The sequence below is a fragment of the Callionymus lyra genome, chromosome 6 (genome assembly GCF_982586985.1).
Source record: "Callionymus lyra chromosome 6, fCalLyr1.hap1.1, whole genome shotgun sequence".
Taxonomy (NCBI): domain Eukaryota; kingdom Metazoa; phylum Chordata; class Actinopteri; order Syngnathiformes; family Callionymidae; genus Callionymus; species Callionymus lyra.
Genome location: NC_141823.1, coordinates 19,961,255 through 19,983,322, shown reverse-complemented (window position 1 = coordinate 19,983,322; position 22,068 = coordinate 19,961,255). Strand labels below are relative to the sequence as shown.

Here is a 22,068-nt window from a genome sequence, read left to right as displayed (position 1 = left end):
ATGACCAGAGGAGAGAAATCCTTCCAGACTGTTGCTCCTAAGCTTTGGAACGATCTTCCTCTCTCTTTGCGCTTGATGGAGTCTACTGACTCCTTCAAGAAACATCTTTAGACGTTTTTATTTATTAAGGCTTTTCCTTGATTTTCTGGAACTCCTGTTGTGTTATCAGTTTTATCGTGCCCTTTAAAGTATATACTTTATTGAATAATGTTTTGATTGTTTAAGCGCTTTGTGACCTGGTCTAGAAAAGCGCTATAGAAATAAAAATTACTTACTTACTTTATATCTGACTGGCATTGCACAAATCTTCCAGACTAGATGACAAAGTCTTGACAAAGTCGTAACTGCTTTCATTTGTTTTTAAAGCCAAACTTTTCATTCAACTTTGAATATAAAAGCTGCTGGACTCAACCATATCCTCTCGTCCTCAGTCAGGATCTCACAGGATTACATTGGTCCTTTAGCTGCGGAGGAATTAAATTGTTTAATTGTAAAATAAACAAACGGCGTAAATAAATGCATGTTAATTGTACATTAATAACAGAAAATGTATTTTATTTTGTACAGACTTAATTTAAATATAATAACACCTATGATAGTAAAAATATAATATCACTTGGAAGCCAACAAATGAAATAATAGTTAAAATAATAATCAATACAGTGCTGAATTAGGATACAATATCGGGATACATTTTTTTTTGCAATGTATAGGTTTATCAATGTTTTCTGAAACCCCTAATATATACATTTGACTTTCATCTATCCCTGGATCAGGATATAATCTAGTGTAAGTAAGTAAGTAAGTAAGTAATACGTATTTATAGAGCGCTTTTCAAGACCAGGGTCACAAAGCGCTTAAACGATCAAAAAAATACCTAATCAAATAAATACTTAAAAGGTCAAGATAACACATAGACAAACACAAGAGTCTCAAAAAATCAGAGTAATATGTAAAGTAGAAGAGGACCAGCACCTCAGCAGGAAACAAATCGAATGCTCATTTAATCCAAAATCTGACCTTTGAATGAGGAGGACAGTCCCTCTACACATACATGTCTCATTGGTATAATCAGTGAGCTGTATGAGGGGGCCATCATGACAAGAAAAGGTTATGTTCTCAACAATCATAGTTCTTACCTTCTTCAATACCATGGCCTCGTGTTCAAGATTGATAAGATTTTGTAAGATTTTGAAACAGCTTGTGTGGTAGAGAATCTGATACAATGCATCAGAGCAGTTTTGTGTGCATGTTTTTTTGCTTGTGTTTCCACTGCAATCGGTGCCAATGCAGCTGCTGCTTAAGTTTTTCGGTTCCAGTCCATGGTGTCACATTATCCTCAATCCTTTTTACCTTTCTATTGTTCCTTCTATTAGCTTGTGTTTACCCTGGTGCACTGACGTCTGCTAGATTCTATACCCATGAGTGTGATTTTGAGCCTCTGAACAGGTTTCCTCCTATAGTTATCTTTACTGCAGTATGCTTCTGTTGACATCTATGTGGTTTTAATTATCCTTGAGTGCATTATTCTGCAATTGTTTTGACTTCTGGTTTTGTGTGAATAAGATTTCTTCTTCTGTTCTTGTGCTTTTTTTCATTCTGCGATGCCTTTTGATCTTCCTGTCGACCAAATGTTTTGTGTATCTATAGCGCCTTACAAATAAAACTCACTTACTCACTTACTTACTTACTAATATATCGGTAACTTCTTGTCACGTTAAGTCTCAAATAAGCACTTGAGTCACATGTTTGTGACAATAAGGCTGGACCAGACTGATACAGACTGTATCAATCTGGCCCTCATGAGGTTATTACGAACCCATGCAACTGAGCTAGGATGCATATTCCATTGTTATATAAAATAAAGCTCTTTTAGATTTAATAATAATTTCACCTTCTTCTTCACCACAGTGACTTAGGCCAACATGAATCTACCTTGTGCATCCATCCTCTTATATCCCCATTTACCACATCCGAGTTGAATGTCTCCCCCTTCTGGTTTTACTTGGTATCCTTATCTCAAACGTTCTTAGTCGAACACGTTCCTTGTCTCTACTCTTAGTGTGTCCAAACCATCTTACCTCCTTTATTTTTTTTAGACATTTGACATGATCTGTCCATTTACTGTTCTTTTAAGAAATGTTCCTTCTGATAAAGCTTCATAGTTCTGATGAAAGGCGCTATATAAATAGAGATTATTATTATTATTATTATTATAGTTGCCATATGGATTATTGTTTTGTGATTATTAATATAATAAAGGAGTGCACTCAGGTTGTGATCTTGGTTAAACAATGTGAGGACTAATGATAACAAAATAGTTTAAAGTTAAAGCAGTTCAAGACTACCATCTAGTCCGCTCTGAAAATTGAGACTCTGCTCCATGAAGGTTCCTCCACAAAAAAAATGTAACCAGTTATTAAAATGTGTTACATTTGGGTTTATTCATTCCACAATAGGTGCCACAGAATCATTGCCTTGGTGCTTGATTCTATTCTTGCATTGCTTATTATGTCTGTTATTTTATTTAATTATTTTATTCTGTACTGCCACCAGAACAAATCCTAAATTGTGCTTACAACACTGGCAATACAAGTTTCTGATTTTCATAATATTAAATCATAACTAATCTGATAATCGTTTTTTTTTAAAACAATAATCCTCATTTTATCTGGTGTAAAACAGGGCCGGGTCTAGACAGGCATGTATGAGGGGGCAGCCACAAATCTTGAGGGGGCATTGTGCTGTTACTTACTTACTTACATGTAAGTTTGAGGGGGGCACAACATTTATTTGAGGGGGCCAGGCCCCCTCTTGCCCCTGCCTAGACCCGGCCCTGGTGTGAAATCATACCGAAGTTCCACAGCCTCACTGAACATCTCTTTAGTGAAAGAGTGAATCAAAGAATGAATGAATATCTGACACTTCCTATATAGTGACACTAGGGGGCAATGTAAACCAGAGTCGCAGTGCTCGAGCGCTTGTGTTTTACGCACATCAATTTAAATGATCATCCTTTTTTTTATACGTTTTTTCTTTGAAATATATATATATATATATATATATATATATATATATATATATAATGTGTAGTATTTAATTGTCATGTATGTTCGACCGTTCAATGAATTCTCTTTTTAGATCCTGAACATACTAGAAAAAAAGTGACCGAACTTTATTGTAGTTTTTTTATTTTATTTGTGAGGTTTTTACCTCAAAGTTATTCCATGATCAGTAATTGTATTTTCCTTCATACAACTTCACTCTCTCGCGCGCACACAAAAAAGTACCTCCCGTGCCGCAGTCCCCCATGACTCCCCCCCCCCCACCCCACACACACACACACTCACTCCCCCTTTCCACGCAGACTAGTCCCACTCGCGGATCACTGCACAGACAAACGACACCGCTCAACGGATTTTCCTCCAAAGTTTTTTTTTTTTTCCTTCCTTCCTCAGGGAGAAAGTTGCCATTTGGATCATGCATTGCGCAGAATCCGTGCTCGTGGAGACCCAGCGGTGCGTGCGCGCGTGGAGCAGCGGGTCACATCCACGGACGCACTGATGTTTTTGGTTCTTTTTGTTTGTTTTTTTTCAAACTTGAGTCCAATCCGGCACAAGTTCCGACCCGTGCGTGGCATCAGGTAGATCCACGACCATGTCCGCCATCAGGAGGAAATTCGGCGAGGACTACCAGGTGGTCCACACCGACCGGAGCGCGACCTTCTCGGCGCCGGTGAAGCGCAAGCGGCAGCGGTTCGTGGAGAAGAACGGCCGCTGCAACGTCCAGCACGGGAACCTGGGCGGCGAGACCAGCCGGTACATCTCGGACCTCTTCACCACCCTGGTGGACCTCAAGTGGCGCTGGAACCTGCTCATCTTCATCCTCACCTACACGGTGGCGTGGCTGGTGATGGCGTCCATGTGGTGGGTGATCGCCTACATCCGCGGGGATCTGGGCCACGGCGGCCACGACCCGTCCTACGTCCCGTGCGTGGCCAACGTCTACAACTTCCCGTCCGCCTTCCTGTTCTTTATCGAGACGGAGGCGACCATCGGCTACGGCCACCGGTACATCACGGAGAAGTGTCCCGAGGGCATCATCCTGTTCCTGTTCCAGTCGCTGCTGGGCTCCATCGTGGACGCGTTCCTCATCGGCTGCATGTTCATCAAGATGTCGCAGCCCAAGAAGCGCGCGGAGACGCTCATGTTCAGCCAGGACGCGGTCATCTCGCAGCGGGACGGCAGGCTGTGCCTCATGTTCCGGGTGGGGAACCTGAGGAACAGCCACATGGTGTCCGCGCAGATCAGGTGTAAACTCATAAAGGTGAGCGACGCGTGTTTTTTTTTGGGTTCCATTCTCACTTTTACGCACGCGTTTATCTGGGTGTGAAAAGAAGTGCCAGTGACTTCATTCGCTCTGTAAGTGCTCGTTATGTTTTACGACGTCTTTCCAAGTCATGCATTGAATTTCCATTCATCTCTGGAGTGGACTCTGTCCCCTCGAGGGCCAGCGTGATTTGTTATGGTCCTAGAGCAGGGGTGGGCAAAAAAAAAAAAATCCTCAGGGGCCACGTTATATACTGCGTCTGTTATAAGTGGCCGTCAAGCCAAAAGAAAGAACAAAAAAAAAAAAATGAATTGTTAAAAAAGCTTTGGTGTTAATCTGATTGTATATCACTACATTTTAATATGTATTTTATTTAAGATTTAAAAAAAAAAGAGTTAAATTAAATATATTTCTAAATAAAAAATAAAGTGTATCAAACACATATACACAGCGATAAAATGCAATAGGTTTTAAGTTTAAAAATAAATTTTGTAATATTTCACTTAATATAAATTCCATTTTACAATGTGATAGAAAAGCTCTTTATTCTCTAAAAATTAAAAACATTACCAAGAAAAAGAACAGAGAGAGAAAAAAATAAAAATAACCAAGATCTTTAACAAGTTACATGTACAGCTGTACTAGTATTAAAATGGTTAGATAGCCATTGGAAACATTTAAAAACAGCCCAGGTCTGTCCTAGAGGCTCCTTCAGCATATTGAGTCGCCCTTTGACATCCACTGCAGCCAATAAGTTTCCCTCGGATCCACCGTCAACACCTTTTCTGCCTCAGCTCGTGCTACTATAGTGTTCAGTCTGGGTCATGAAAACGAGTTTCACCCGCACCTTCTGCCTGGTCTGTGTGTGCGATGGACCCCGAGTGGTTCATCTACTTAACCGGTCACACTTATTGACTTAACAGTCAATGAGACACATACCTCCATTTAATTATTTTCTGCACTTCTAGAATAAATCCCTTTTATAGTGATAATTCACCCAAAATTCAAAGTTTTTCTATCCATATAATCATTTTTCCATTCACCCTTGTGTGATCTCAGGGTCAAGATGAAAACAAATGTGTTTGAGGTATCCCTTCTTTGCCTCTAGGTCAAGGTGTTATCGGACCACAGTTTAGTGTTAATTATATCTGGAGAAATCGACCACGTCCTCGATAGTGTTTAACATTTTATTTATATATGGATTATCAGACAATTCTTGTAAAGAGAATTCCAGTGATATATGTATTAAGTGTCATTTTCCTGTGATAGATATAAAGAAAGTTGGGGTTCAATATTTTAGATATGATCTTTTTATTAAATCTGACTTTCAAAATGTCATAACTTGCTTAATTTCTGGTCCATTTTTAAAAAGGTCTGCTAAACAAGAAATGGAAACATGTAGAAAGTGTATTTTTAGTGGATTTAATTCATGAAATTAGTGTTGGAAGTGATGGAGACTTTCAGTGAACATGGCTCGTCTAACTCGATGTGTGAATCAATCAATTTAAAATATATTTAGCAGACTCACAGATTAAGATATAACTTATACTATAAAAGGGCAACCAATGAACATTTACTTGCCTTAGATGTTTCGCGAGGGAATTTTGTTGATTGAAAACTTGGGAAATGTCAGAGATTTATGGCGCGTGTACTTGTTCAATCCAAAAATCTAGATATTCTTCATAAACTATGGGTGGTCTAAGTCATCGGTGTTGTTGTGATGAAAACAACAATACAGATATTTATATTGATCAAACTGGAAACACACCGACTGACCTCTGCCAATATCCAAGTAGCGTCATATACGCACATAAACATTGATAGGAATGAACTAAACTAACTCTTTGAAGCATACATTCTGTGATTAAAACCAATGAATCAACAAATACATTAAATATTGTTTCTTGTTTTACTTAGTCCAAGATCAATTTCACATTATCTGCTCAAAAATATGGTGAAATTGTCATTAATATAGTCAAATTGTAAACATTGTTGACCCTTTAATGCAGTGACTGATGAGTTTCCTATAAATAAAATGATTCCACTCTTTTTTTTTACACCAATACATAATCAAAACTCATACTGTTTTGTTTTAATTGTAATTGCAATTATAACATCTGAAATAGTCACTCATTTACACTCAATGCATAAGCTTGAATTCTGTGATCGTCCATGCAAACATTAGCACATGGAGGACAGTTGGACTTTACTGTGACTCAACAGTTCGTCACACATTCATCATCTTTGTCGAGGAGCGTGACAATTAACTAGTTGCTCTTTAAGTGACAATCTCACTAGAATACTCATTGTAGCATTAACCGTTTTTTTTCGCCATCTCGCTCTTTGAACACGGCGGTTGTTTAAGTGCGATCATTCATCCACACCTGAAACTAATGCACATTTCCTACACTAAAATAAGGGTGGCGAGGTAAAAAGGTCAATAACTCACCACCATTAATGTGCCAGCGCCTGGTTTCCGTTTCCAATTACTGCACCTTCAAGTGTCAAAAGAGGAGCCGCGCAAATAAAACACATCGTGTTATTTGTAATCAATCCTGACACCGTGGAAGTAACGCAGAATCATCACATTTGTGTCCCTGGAGAGGGACTGGTGCTGCCAAGTCATATAGAAGCAACGACATTCATTTATCTCAAAACGTCTTATAAATGTCCGTTTTATTTAGATGTTTCATATTGATCATTGTGGCGGCAACATAACTGATAGTGGCTATTGGAAAAAAAAGCTTCAACCCTTGTGTTATCTCAGGGTCAATGTGACCCGAAGGCCCGAAAACAAATGCAATTATCCATCTTGACCCAGAAGCAACACGAGGGATAAAACAAACACATTTGTTTTCGGGCCTTCGGGTCAACTTGACCCTGAGATAACACAAGGGTTACCTTAATATAGTGTAAAGTCTATAATTTTGGGCAGAACCATGGATTGCAGCTGATGTGCTATGGTTGGATATGGAACGTGAAACAAGCACGAAGCTACAAAAAGAAGAAAAAAGCTGATATTTAATGATATTTTAAGTCAACTTAATACACCGTTATAGACCTGAATTTAAACTTTGGCAAAAACCTCTTGTAAACAAGATAACGTTCAGTTGAATTCACATCAACTCGTCACCAAATTGAACCTTATTTCAGGTCAACCAATAGATGGAACTCGACTTGCTATCAAGTTTCCCAGTCACTTAATTTCCCGAAGGAGACCTCCTGAGGGATCAATAAAGTTTTACCTTACCTTAACTCCACATTATCAATGAAAATTGATTGAAACAATGGACCGTTAAGATTATTCTGCAGTACATTTGCTGATTTGACTCAATTTGCAAGCCAGTTGTAAGGATGTGGACGCTAGAGATTATTGTCGAGGTTCTTCTCTTTTTTAACTCTTAAAAGCTTCTTAAACCTGCTTCGATGTACAGACGTCATGGTTCGTCATGTGTCACTGGGGCCGTATGATGCCGTTTTGGTTTTGCTGGGTTTCCTCCTCCTTGACGGTTGTATTGGAACACATGCCCGCAGGAAAATAACTCTTACATCATGGACATCAAATCTAATCACAAATTTCAAACACAGTCAGGATCGTAGGCTGAATGATGACGATTAGTTCATCATTGTTGCTTGTTTAACAGGAAATATGAGTTTTGTGACAGCTTTGGTTGGTGTCAGATTCAGATATCATGCTTTTTAACACTGCATTTTATAGTTCCAACTAACTCAGCCTTTCACAAAATGCCTGTCAATCCGTACCTTTTCTCTTTCTAGGAGACTACACACTGAAATCTTCTAATGTAGATATGCAATTAATTTGAATTATACACCTTTAAACGTTTCAAATTGGGGATTTTTGTTTTACCATACATAAACATTATATAATGACAAAGCATACACACATAAAGTTAATAAAAAAATAAAATATATATAATAAATCTACAATAAAATACAGATGATTTTAACAAAAACTAGATAAATATGAACGGATGTGATCTAGTTTTTGGTGCACCTTGAATTTGAAATGAATTCCAAAGGAGTCACCTAGTTTATTAAAAGCTTTATTGTGTCTCGTGAAATAACTTTTGGCCCCTGAGCCATGAGTTCGACATTAAATCCCAAATTTCTATTAACATCTAAACACGACTTATCATCCACATACATGTAGGTGTGTATAAAACATGATCAATTGTTTTATTATTGTATTATTTCTACAGGTTGGCATCGCTCTCATAATTTGATTCACCAGGTGATGCTTCGATTCAGCTCGACTCTGTGATTCATTTCGTTGCATCAAGATTCTAAGGAACACAACGAGGCACAACATTCATCCGTCACGAGGCAATACAAGCAGACATTGACCGACAGATTTTACTGACTGCGATGTGTTTATGGTTCCCCTGTATATTTGACATACGATCAAATACGATTGAATAGCATTTTCAAAACCTGATGTTTCTTTTCTGTTGGATCTTAAACCATTTGAAATAAAATAGAGGAACAACGGCAAACCTTTTTCGGCTGTGACGATGTTATTTTAAAATAGCAGCTCTAAAACAGAGCACTTCCTCAATCTGGCAACCACAGCAGCTGCATAAAAACAATATATCGTAACGTGAAATACATTCTAATCTAAACCAAAATAAAGTATGTAAATTTGTGCAAAATTCAATTATTTTGATATATTTATTTTGATTGCTTATACCCTTGTTTTTTTTTTATTCATTTCAACTTCAATCCATAACTTGTTTCATTAACGAATGAGTAAAATGTTATCCCTTATATTTTATTCACAATATTAATAACATTAAAAACATGTATGTGACATCTATGTATATGATATTTAACCTTATTCTTAAATGAACTCCCTCAACCTTTACATTAAGTTCATAGTGATCACTTAATGTTAAGATGTGAGTTATGATATTCCTTAAATGTGACTAAAATCATGATATTACAAGTTAATTAATGTAAGAAAACGACCAGACCTACGTTACATTTCTTGTAAATGGTCTTTAAAATATATTTGAATGGATAATAATAATAAATCTTTTTTTCTTATCTTGCAAACTGTGGATTTATTCTCAATATTTCAAAGCAGTCACTTCTGTCTTGCAGAAGAGAGGATTTCATCAAAATTCTTCACATTTCCACGTGTTTAAATTGCGCAGTGACACTACAAAGGCGATAAAGCTCTGTCTATTATTCCATTATGCTGCTGGGTTGTAGGAGAAATAAAAAGAAATCTGCCCTGGAGCCGAACACAATCCGAGCATCGCCTCAGGGTCTTTCAGGTGCGCGGCTCAAGGTCACCGGCATGTGGGCCGGACCTTTTTTTTTACGAAGTGGACAAATGAGACATGATGCAGTAAAGCCAGCGATCGAGGCGAGGAAGTCGACCTATGATGAATTTACAGAGAGGTTGTAAATTCTTACGAGACCAGGATACACAGGATTTATCTACGAGATTAAACTTGGTGACATTGGGTTTGCTAAATGTCAGACCCCTGGCGACATCCCAGACCGCTGCAGTATTTCCTGTCACATGCCCGTCTTACCCAGAAGACAGTGTGGGACGATATAAGTCAAATGGAATTCCTTGTTTCGTGATGTTAACCTAAACAAATCTTCCACGGCCACATGAAACCGAAGCTTTTATACACCCGAAGTGCATTAAGACACATTGCAATTCTATTTCCAGACCTTGAGTGACGGCGGTTAGAGATGGATCAAGACCACAGTCAGTTGTAAAGCGAGCCTCTGAAGTTCCTCACAAAAATAGAAAGGGCTGGGAGAGTGAATGGGAGCGGCTGACGGCCTCAATAAACGTGAGCGAGTGTTATCTCTTTGTTTCACCGGCGGTTTTCTTCACCACGGCAAAAAGAGAGATATATTGTTTATAAATACCGGCATGTGCTCGATGCTTCATGTGTTCACACTTGTATGTCATGGCATGTCCCGCCTCGGGGGAGCTCTGAGGCTGGACCCAAGGTCAGGTGTGGATCCTACATCTCCGTTAGTCCTGGAATCATCACTCAGCGGTAGAAGTGACAACCCTGGTGACACCAAGATGAGTTTTCTGCCTTGATCCAAAATAATGATTAACGACGAAAACAACAACAACATTAGCTAGTGTGTTTTTAGAGTGAAGCGAAATGAGGTCCTTGGCAGAGGCATGTCCTGTTGCAGTGCTTTTCAAACGACAAGGCTTGAACAGGCAAAAAGTGGATAAGATGCCTAAGTGATCAAAAAAACATCCAAATTGTCGGCAGCAGATAATATGCTTAACATAAAAGCATATCTGCAGAGGGCTGACACCACCATAAAATACTCAGTTGTGTTATAAAAAAAAGCTTTAACTATAATTTGAGTCAAATTCAGCCTGTAATAAACACGAAAAAACACTTTGTCCGGATTGTAATTTGAACACAGCATATTTACATTTTAACCCTTGTGTTATCTCAGGGTCAAGGTGACCCAAAGGTCCTAAAACAAATCTGTTTGTGGCATCCCTTGTGTTGTCTCTGGGTCAAGATAAATGACCCTCAACTAGTGCATATGTATTGATGGAAGCCGGGGAGGTCGTTAATATTAGTACACAAAATAAAACATTTATAAAGCTGAATTAAATAAAAAAAGATGATCAATTCAAATTAAATGACTTATTGTTTAAATTATTTTACATCTTTTCAAAAATTCATGTTAAAATATGTCTAAATACAATTAAACTACTACAGTACTATGATTATTATGCACAATAATAGTGTGTCGTTTATTCTATATCACGGCGTGAACTATACTAGAAGTTTGAAATGGAAAAGTCAGGTCGATAGAAGGAGTGAAGTGACAGCTGTTTCTTGTCAGCTTCACAGAGGCTCTTCGCCGCGTGAAAGTCCACAGCAGGAGATAAACGATAAGGGGCAACGATATCACCAGAGGATGTATGCAAGGACGCTGACTGACAGGCTGACACGTGAACACGACCCACCGTATCTGCTGGACTGTCAGATGTGGAGAAACTGAGAAGTATAGAAAGCACATTGTTGCTGTCGAGGGACTAGGAATGCTGACCCTCTGTCACACGTTTCATGTTCAAGACCAGGATTCTATCTTCGAGTGGGAAAAAAGGCTGACGATCAAAGGGTTAAAATGGACGGAGAGGTCTTCTCTATAGACTAAAACAAATATTGTAAACACAAAGAAACCCACTTGAACGTATCTGCATCTATATTACTGATCAATTTGCTACACAAAGGTCCTTCCAAAGTGTAGGGTTTTCTTTATCCTATGGTATCAGTCTGTGATGGAAATTTTTTTTCTTCTACTGAAGATCAAGCTCTTTCCCTCGCTCTTAAATCACCCACAAACTCTGACAGAGAGTCTTAGAAGTGAGTCAGCCGGGAAGGGAGCTGCTTTCACTCAAGCCCATTCTCAGGTGGCTTGGTAAATGAAGCTCTCTCCGCCAGGTCCTCCTCCAACCACCATTAATTCCCCCTGGTGGCTCTCAGTGTTTAGCAGGAATAAGAGATCACACACTCCTCTCACCTCGCCGCAACCGTTCACTGTCAGTTCGGCTCTTTGTTTCCTGGCAGATGTCATTTATTTTTTTTCTTCGTTGCAGAGAGTGAAGAATTAGACGTGAAATCCCTCTGTCATGTTAATATGTTCGTGGAGATACTGGTTGAGCCCCTTTTTTTCCTTTAACCTTCTGTTATCTCTGGGTCAAGGTGACCCGATGGCCTGAAAACAAAAGTGTTTGTGGTAACAGAGACAACACAAGGGATACCACAAACACATTTGTTTTCAAGCCTTTGGGTCACTTTGACCCTGAGAGAACACAAGGATTATACAATACAATATATGGAAAGTCTACTACATAAAGTCTATACCGACACATGAACCTGCAAGCTAGCAGTACGCTACCATATACCCAGCAGTTTAGTTGTACGTAGGGCTTGGTAGTACCAAGTACCGAAACATGCCTCGTCTTTCGTTCCAAGTTTCGATACCTAAACATTGATAATGTGTAGATTTTTCAGAAGAAAAGCCGATAAGTGACAGTGAACAGATTCATTTTTCACTTGTTAGCAAGTGTTCTTGTGCAAAGCGGAAAAATCTCTGTCGAGGTTTGTCATTTTTGGTTTGTTAAAATCCATCGTATTAAATTGATTTCCAATTTAGTATCGTTCAGAAACCAGTGTCAAAGGGAAGGTTTCTGTATCAGTACCGTAACATTGTCGATCGATACCCAGCCCTGGTTGTATGCTCACATACTGCATTTAGTTGATTCCCATTATATTCCCAGTCATCTCTTTGGCTGTAGGTGGTGAGTTGAGGAGGTTTTGGGCAGATTCCCATCAAGTTAAAATGCTGCTGGTGATTCACAAGGATGCGACGCTCACCAGGGTGAGCCGGGAGCTGTGGGCACAGACGTCTTCTTGTGAAATGTCACACTCTTCTGTCCTCAACATCTCTCTGAATACAAATGACAGCCTGTTTGCCATCTGTGGCTCCTCACACACAAGGGCCCATGGACGACTCTACAACAAACTCTGAGGCGAGGAAGGCAGATGAAAAAAGTACATTATTTTTCAACACGAATAACATTTGTTATTCGATAAATGGGTTTTCGTAAAAAAGAAAAGAAAAAAGAAAAGATATATAGTTCAAAGTAAATCTTTACAGTCCAAAAATCTCAATTTGAAATAACTGTTTTTTCTTAAAGGGCCCCTAATGTGTTGATTTAAGTGAGTCTTACATAGATCTTGGACTCTATTGTATCATCAGTATGTGTCTGTTTGTACAAAAATCTATTTTAATTAAAATATTTACATTACAAAATGTGCTTAAGGCCTGCCCACTGAAAACTCTTTCTGGAGATTAAATCTTGTTTACGATAACCAAGTCCACTCTGCTGTGATTGGTCAAGTATCAAGGTTTGTCACCGCGCATCAATCCCAGAAGTCTTCACTTCCAAGGGACTTGTTGTATAAACAAAGTGGGGCTTGATTACAGCTGGCTGGATGAATGAAGTCACTCTTGTAACCTCTTGTTCGCCAAGATTTCAGACGGTGGAGAACTTTATAAGTAATATGAAGGACTTAGTGCATCCTGGAGAGGAAGACTTCAATATTTGAAGAACAGTGAGGGTTTCACATTAGTTGACAATAATTTATTATCTACTTAATGGATGGACCTTGTTTTTCAGGCAATACATCAATATATGTAATATCCTGGCTTACTATACAAAGTGTTTCCTACCCCTTGTTACAATGAAAAGTGGTAACTGATAGACGTTTGGACTATTGTTTACGGTTCATTTTTTACAAATGTATTTCAATGAGACATAATAAAATTGCCTCTGTTTAAAGCGTTTCCTTCTTGTTCCACTTACACTTTCTTCTTCATCCAATTTTAATCAGACGGCGAAGAGAATGAGACTGTGGATGAGTACCCTTGAGCAAACAACAGTCTCTCTTTAATGTCTGGACATATTATTCTTCGCATGAATAAGAAATGTTGGAACATTTTTTGATCATGTTTTTTGGATTCTTAAATGTAAAAAAAACATCTTCCTACTGAACTCAGTATGAATTAAACCGAGATCAAAGGAAAGCCGCTTTAGGGAATTTGGGAAATAACAAGTCAGTGAGAAGTTAATCATTGTGATTCAATAGAATTGGAGGAATGTAAAAGACCTGAGAATTCATTTGTTTATTTTTTCAATACCCATAAAACAGTTATAGAGTATGTTGGCATTACTCCTAAACAATACAGTGGCCAAGAAACGTGTCAAAAAATCCATTATTGGACCAGTCGACACTCAAGTTAACCAAGAACAGAATCTGCAGTTTCTAGCGGACAGAATGGAAATGGAACAAATGTTGAACAAATTATGTTCATTGGCATCTTCCAGTGAAAATGGAACTGATCATTTTTGTCAGGTGTTCAAAGTCGGGAGACCTAGATGCGGAAGTAGTTCAGAGTTCCAAAACGTGCCCAAGAACGGGTGTCAAGAAACAAAAACGTATCCACAAAAGAAAACAGGAAACTCAGGACGCTGGCAGGGGCGCGGCTGGCCGACAACTAAAAAAAGGATCAAGCAAAAACTTACGTTAGAACTAAAGATGCTGACAACGTCAGAATAGGAACAGTCCAAAAACACAGTAGATCGATCCAGAGACAAATGGAAGAGCCAAACCCAAGTCAGGAGACGAAATACTCGGCGGATTCTTCCGGGACGAGATGCTCCTTAAGAATAGGAAGAACCCGCCAAGAAATCAGCCGACGACCGTGCACACCTGCCTGAGCCTCAGGCAGTCACAGAAAGTAAACAAAAACAAGGGCATCAAATGGTCAACATGACAATTTTAGCACTAAAGGCCGGAAAATATACTAAAAGATAAATGTAAAAAAGGGAACTGAAGTGAATTCACTGAATTCCTGCGTTCTATTGTTGAGTAGAATAGTAACAGAATCCCAATCTACAAAAAGACAGTCCAGATCACCTTTATTAAGGACGTTACGGCCCTTGGTTCTGTGCTGCCATCATGAGAGTCCCCAGACCAGTTTTGTACAGATTAACATTGTGAGCAGGATTTTAGTGGAGGAGGCGATGAAGTGGATGATGAGGTACAGCACTAAGACCACCTTCAATGACTCCCCCACGCCCTCTCCATCATTAACTGTGGCAGTGGGAGGACACTTCATTTTAGAGATTCATCACAACTCAACAGCTATAATGTACAAGTGTGGAGTAACATTAATGAGACTAACTTCTACAGTCTTTTAAACCAGTTCTGCCTTCAGAAGTCAACACCACCTCTCTGTACTGATTACTAGTGACAGGCTGATGAAGACTTATGAATTGGATCCTATATTGTAGAGCTCAAGGTGGCACCCTCAGTTTAATAAGGTTATGAGGTTATGTTGAGATTTTTTCAGCAAAAAGACCCATCTAGTGGGCTCTCAAAACAAGGACACCACTTCATGTAGCTTCATCGACCCATCTAAACATTTTGCTTATCATTTCTGGTGGAATAATCAACAACTTCATTACATATTATCATGTTGTATAGTTGAGGAGCTCTTGTTTCTATCTATCTATCTATCTATCTATCTATCTATCTATCTATCTATCTATCTATCTATCTATCTATCTATCTATCTATCTATCTATCTATCTATCTATCTATCTATCTATCTATCTATCTATCTATCTATCTATCTATCTATCTATCTATCTATCTATCTATCTATCTATCTATCTATCTATCTATCTATCTATCTATCTATCTATCTATCTATCTATCTATCTATCTATCTATCTATCTATCTATCTATCTATCTATTTATAGGGTGAAGATGGGAGGCACAGTCCAAGGAATGATGTTGCTATACATTTATACAAACATACACAGCACATCATTTGAATACTTTCCTCTTGACTATATAAACCAAAACCTTATCTGGTAACGATGTCCGCCATCGTCAACACTGTTTTTCATCCAAACATCTATATTTTATGATAAGAAATTCATTATTAATCAAGCTTTTGTTCCAACACCATCTGTGTTTTTTATTAAGTATAGACAGTAAAACATCCCGCTAAAAGCTTCAACATCGGATCTTTACTTTGATTTTTGTTCAGCTTGAAAATGCTCTAAGACTCTCTGTAGATTTTCAAAGCGCCGACTCTTCTTCTGCAAGTGAAAGTGATGAGAGCACGGAGGCTCAGAGTCGTTTTTTCTAGCGAGGATGAGTTGTAGTCAAACTGAGAGGAGCGGCTGTGTCACGCCGTATTTCCCAGCAGCGACACCATCATTACTCTCTAATAAGTATTTGGAATAAAAATCCTACATTATGAGGCCGCACTACACTTTTTCAAATTCATTTGCACACAGCCTCTGAATCTGTAATCCTGGGAACATTTCACAGACATGGCCTAGATATGTCGCTGAATGAGAGGGTTTCCTCAAATTAGTGAAGGCAGAATGTTGGAGTTGGTCTAAATAGATCATTTCACACCAAATTTTCCGGCAGACTGCTTGGTAATCAACCAAATAAAGTAGTTTCTTATAACAAAAATCTTCTGATATTTAAAATATTATTAACACAGTTTTGTTATGATGTATGTAGGGTTTTATTTAAAAACCCTTTGAAATGAAACGCGTATCTGTCCTGTGTCCAGTCACGACAGACCCCAGAGGGAGAGTTCCTGCCCCTGGACCAGTGTGAGCTGGACGTCGGCTTCGGGACCGGAGCTGACCAGCTCTTCCTGGTGTCGCCGCTCACCATCTGCCACGAGATCAACACCAAGAGTCCCTTCTTCGACCTGTCGCAGCGCTCGCTGATGAACGAGCAGTTCGAGATCGTCGTCATCCTGGAAGGCATCGTGGAGACCACCGGTTAGATCCTCTTAGAAGATCATCTCGTAGATGTTTGTCTCGTTTAGCTCGTGGCGTCTCTCAGTGATATACAATTATGCATGTTTAATTCCATGTTCCTGAATTATTCAGTAACACAAAGTCTTATCTCATATTTTTTTCATATCGATGTCTCGTTTCCCTGAAGCAATCCTCCACTTTTACTAAAGGAGCACATTATACTACATTATACACACACTATATTTTGTTATTGTAGTCCACAGTTTTAAGTGTCATCACTAAATACAAAACACTATTAATGCCAGTCAAGGTTTTTAAATATATACATAAATATAGATGTACATGTTGAGGATGAATAATCTCTCTTTGCACCATTTATAAACCTTATTAAACTGTCATTTATATTTTCCACATTCTAACACAATTTATACACTTATAGACCAACCCCTGTTTAATAAGATGAAACTATAAATAATTATTCACCCTGTAAAATATATTACAGTTCCTCTGATCACGCTGGGTCCCCGCCCTCGTCTGTAACAATACCAAAACTGTTAACAAACGAAACAAAATAGTTTTAAAAATGCAACACTACAATACTACACTTTACACAAGATCAACCCAACACCTATTCTCTTTCTGATCATCCAGAAAAAAATTACATTGACAGAAACTGCATTATGTTTTGGGTAGGATCATTTCTTCCACTATTTCCAAGTATGTCCGATTTCTTTTTTCTATCTAGTACGCCTCGATGCATGCTTATGTCAAACATTCGGAAGTAATTTGGAGTTTTATGAAAAAAAGACAGAAAAAACGGGGAAAAGAAACTGCAGGAATTACTGCAAAAATATTAATATTATATGTGTGAATCTTCAATGACAATAAGAACAAACAAGAGGAATGTTTGAAATGTTGAGTCACACTGGAGTTTTAAAAATGGAGAAATATCTGTAATTGTGTTCAGACGATTGTGAAAAAAATGCAGTAAAGACTAATCTCTGAAACAGTGAATCTCCAGAAGCTGATCGATTATGAAACAATGAGTTATTTCCATCATGTCCACGTCATCACATCCGTTTCAGGTTCTTCTTCTTTCTGTCTTTGCAGGAATGACCTGCCAGGCCCGCACTTCGTACACCGAGGACGAGGTGTTATGGGGTCACCGCTTCCTCCCGGTCATGTCCCTGGAAGAAGGCTTCTTCAGGGTCGACTACTCCCAGTTCCACAACACCTTCGAGGTCCCGACGCCTCCGTACAGCGTCAAGGAACAGGAGGAGAAGTCGCCGCTGACCTCGCCCAACCCGCTCCCCATCGCCCAGACCCCGGCGTCGCCGACGCAGGGCAACGCCGGCCGAGGGTCCCGCAGAGAGCGGCTTCTCTCCGCCGACCACATCGAGGATCAGGCGTCGCGGCTGCCTTCTAAACTCCAGCGCATGAGCTCCACCAAAGAGGAGCACCTGTGGCGAGCGTTGAAGAGCGGCTCGGCGCTGCCCGGGGGGAAGGCGTCGAGCACGGGCGACCTGCCGCTCAGCCTCCAGAGGCTCAGGTCCAGCTCCATTCCCGCCGCACGCCACGGACACCCGGAGGAGCAGGTCCAGCTGCTCTCGCTGGACATCGACATGGAGGACGTCGAGGTGGAGAAGCACAGACTTCCGGCGGCCATCAGCAGCATGACCCCGGCTCAGACCTCATTCGGGGGGGGTCGGCCAGAGGACAACCTGCCCGCCAAGTTACGCAGAATGAACGCAGACCGCTGATGTTCGCAGGGACAATCGTGACTTGAAAAAAACACTTGAAAAAGAATCAGGCTTCATGAGCTATTGCGTTAAACTAGAACTACTGTGATTCTCATGATTTCCTGCTCATTTTATGCAGACTTTGACATCTGCAGACTTTCTACTCAGCCGTCCATTGCCACTGTTTTTCAAGGAGAACATGATAAGCCATCCATCCGCTTCTACTGTGAGTCCTTCTGAAAGATCACCATCGGTGCCACCTACTGTCACCCACTTTTTTTAAGTAATGTATGTTCCATGTTAAGCTCTCACCAAAGTTTAGTTCGTAGTATTTCCACCACGACCACCAACATCTGACATATTTGGGATAGTGGTCGACGTCTCTAACTAAGTGGTAAAGGTCCATCTTTTGTGGTGGGAACAATGTACATCATGTTTTTAATGTAAAATATCTACATTTAACTGACTTTTTTAATCTTTCTTATTTGACCACGCTTAAGTCACGGTGATTTTTGTCATTATTTTGAGCTTGACATTGGGAAGCAACAAACTAAGGCTTAATATGTAGGCTTCATAATTTAAAGCAACGCACACAAAGTCCACCAAGATGTTATAAATAAAGTTGATGAGAGTAAAACTGCATAAAACTCCACCATTCCCATTAATCTATTATTACAACAGTGCACCAACATCACATGTCTGGGTTGTAATTTTTTAATACTTTTTAAATGCTACTCGCGGCAGAACAAAGGGCAGTTACTAAAGTCATCAACATAAAAGTGTTTAGTAATAAAAGTGTTATTTATGGGAGATCACGACTTCTTGATGCACACGACGGTTGGATCCACCAAATAACCAACTGATATACTTTATAGTCGGATTTTCTTGGCAACATCTTTGGCAAATAGCTCCCATTGAATTAGCTGCAGTCGATAAATTGTTGGACAAAAACCATTTGCTTTCTTTTTGACACAAATGAATAATAACACAAAGGGATTAGAGACGTTTTGTATCCCATTAAAATGAAATAAATTGTGAACATTTTTCAAGAGATTGATTGAGAAATTGTCCTTAGGGGTGTAGGGGTGTGTGTGTGGATGGTTGTGTGTCTTACGACCTGTTCAGGGTGTACCCCGCCTCTCAGCCATTAGTAGCTGGGACAATCTCCAGCAACACCTACTAAGAGGGTGTTGTTTTGAAACTGGCTTTTCTATCTCACACACATGTTGATATATTTCTCTCACACCAAATCATCTCTTTATTACCTGTCATAAATTAAAACCTCTGAATGAGTCATTTTTAACTATTTAACTATGTATCTTTCACTAGGTTTAAGTTTCAGCAGGTGAGGTTAATACCAGGAACAGTTTAGTTAACAGCCAGAATACAGACATTAATCAGGACACTGGATTGTGAATCCACCATTATACAGTCATAGGGGAAAGTGATAAGACCACCATCACATGACCAGCAGACAAGAAAGTACATAGACTGCCTTAAAGCGATGTTTTGGTCAGTACAGTATCATAGCTACAGATGTAAGACCTTTTTATTTGCTATACTTCAGTTGTAACAGCCATTGTAATGAACCAGCTATTGTAGAAGACAAGGGTTGTTTAGTCGTTTCTTAACTGTAGCACAAAGACTACCATGCAGGAAGATACTGGATTTTTTAAGAAACTCAAATAGGATGATGATATTTTAATCAAGATTAAGCATATAACATTAGTTTATAAGCAGAAGGGCCGAGTTTGAATCCAGGGAGAACTTTTGACACATGAAATGGTGAATGTTTGATTTTACAGGCACAAACAGTGGTGAATTTTTGCAAAGAAAACAAGAATATTGGCATTTTTTATTGTTTGAAAGCATAATGGAGAAACTGTCATCTTAAATTTCAAAGGAGAATAACATCCTTTCAAAATGTTTTCGTATTAAACTCAAATGAAACATTCAACCTTTTGCTTTTACACAATTGTATTGTTTTGATTAAAAAGTTAAGAACACAAAACAAATATATGGGATCCGTCACATTGTACTTGTGTTGATTCTCCTTTCTTTACCACTGTGCACTTTTCACTGTTTGTGACGTCTGTGTCTGACGTTGCATTGGCCCGTTTGAACTGTGTATTTTAAAAATGGTTATTTGAATTTATTTTCTTACATCACTCACGTATTTATTCAATTGTCAATATTTACTCACATCAGGGTACATCATTGTTGCAAGTTTAAATTCATGTTGTTACGGAATAATAAATGATTTGAAATAAAAGGGGTTAAGCGCGACTTATTTTTGTGGTACGTCTAAAAATGAATTGTGTTAAAGTAATTGACAAATGAAACAAATGTTCGTATGAAAACACAAACGAAAACTGAGACTGTGATGCTTTAAAAGTGGTTTTAATTGTAAAAATAACTTAAAATCAATCAAAATCCATACAATTTCATCTATTAAATACGATTATATTACGAAAATGAATACAGAAAAGATGATGTACAACACTTTTGTTTTAGAAAAATTGTCCTGGAAATGATAATAATAATACACATGTAAAAGTTATTGAAAAATACACTTTTGACAATTTTTTTTTGGTGTCAGTTTTTCCCTTTTTCAAAGCCAATACTCTACATAAACTCAACCAGAGATGAATAACTGTGGTTTATTCAAACAGCAAATCAATCTGAAGCCCTGTCTGTGTTGGTGTTTTTCATCCCACTTCCTGAATCCCCTCCACGGCTGCTTTAATCCCTGCTGTTCAACCTACTTCTGCCAGAGAGCATGAAGCTCTCATGCTGTCTTCCTTTCTGCCAGACGCTGCTCTTACAAGGTGTTCCACAACTAGGATTAAAGCTGTTCCCACATCTCTGCCCGGTCTGCTCCCCACAGCCCCCCTGACCTACTGACCAGTCCCCTCCGCATTTGATCAAAGCCCATGATGCTCCAGGCCTGTCCGTCATGATGGTAGACGGAGAGAGAGTGTCAAGAGTTGGCCGACTCACTGGGGTCTTTGTGAATGTGGCCCAATTTTACGAGAGGGTCTATTCTCTTTCTTTTAACAGGAACACATGCACGTCCGTAATTATTCATAATAATTCATAATTCAAAATATACATACTAATATTAAAAACGTCCCCAGGATGCTGCCAAGAGTATCACAGAATGTACCAACACATCGATAACTAAAATAAACATCTCACTATTGAATCAACTTTCCCATCATAACACATGGATCAGGATCGAAAAGACCTGAAAAGATAAAAAAAAAATGAATGTATCCAGCATTCTTAAACATGTATATTATCATTGTCATTATTATTAGGTTAGGTTAGGTAGAACTTTATTGATTGAATTAGCCACAGCAATACAGAATATTTTCATAAAAAATAAATAAAAATAAATAATTATATTATTATTATTATTGGTAATAGTAGTAGAAATAAAAGTATCATCAATTGAATTAGTAAATAGATAACCATGGTTTTTGAGCGAAAACTAACAGAGAAAATGATGTAATTGAAACAAGTATTGCTTAACATATATTAAAGATAAATAAAGATAAAAGACAAAAACATTGCTTTATCTTTATCTATTATATTTTATGTCAGGCCTA

General features: G+C 38.7%; 1 protein-coding gene across 1 annotated transcript; it reads left to right on the top strand.

Annotated features, from left to right (window-relative positions):
- The first annotated feature begins 3,395 nt into the window (after window positions 1-3,395).
- Window positions 3,396-19,509, top strand: LOC148077435 (G protein-activated inward rectifier potassium channel 1-like). The gene is made up of 3 exons (XM_087794097.1): window positions 3,396-4,326; window positions 16,523-16,739; window positions 17,829-19,509. The coding sequence occupies exons 1-3, from the start codon at window positions 3,658-3,660 to the stop codon at window positions 18,476-18,478; spliced, it is 1,536 nt and encodes a 511-aa protein (XP_087650223.1). The 5' UTR covers window positions 3,396-3,657; the 3' UTR covers window positions 18,479-19,509.
- The last annotated feature ends 2,559 nt before the right edge of the window (window positions 19,510-22,068 follow it).

Bases quoted from the DNA above. Each gene is read 5' to 3' on its own strand.
- LOC148077435 (XM_087794097.1), top strand. From the start codon at position 3,658: ATGTCCGCCATCAGGAGGAAATTCGGCGAGGACTACCAGGTGGTCCAC. The intron at 4,327-16,522 runs GTGAGCGACGCG...TCCTGTGTCCAG, and splicing joins TCAGGTGTAAACTCATAAAG to TCACGACAGACCCCAGAGGG. The intron at 16,740-17,828 runs GTTAGATCCTCT...CTGTCTTTGCAG, and splicing joins AGGCATCGTGGAGACCACCG to GAATGACCTGCCAGGCCCGC.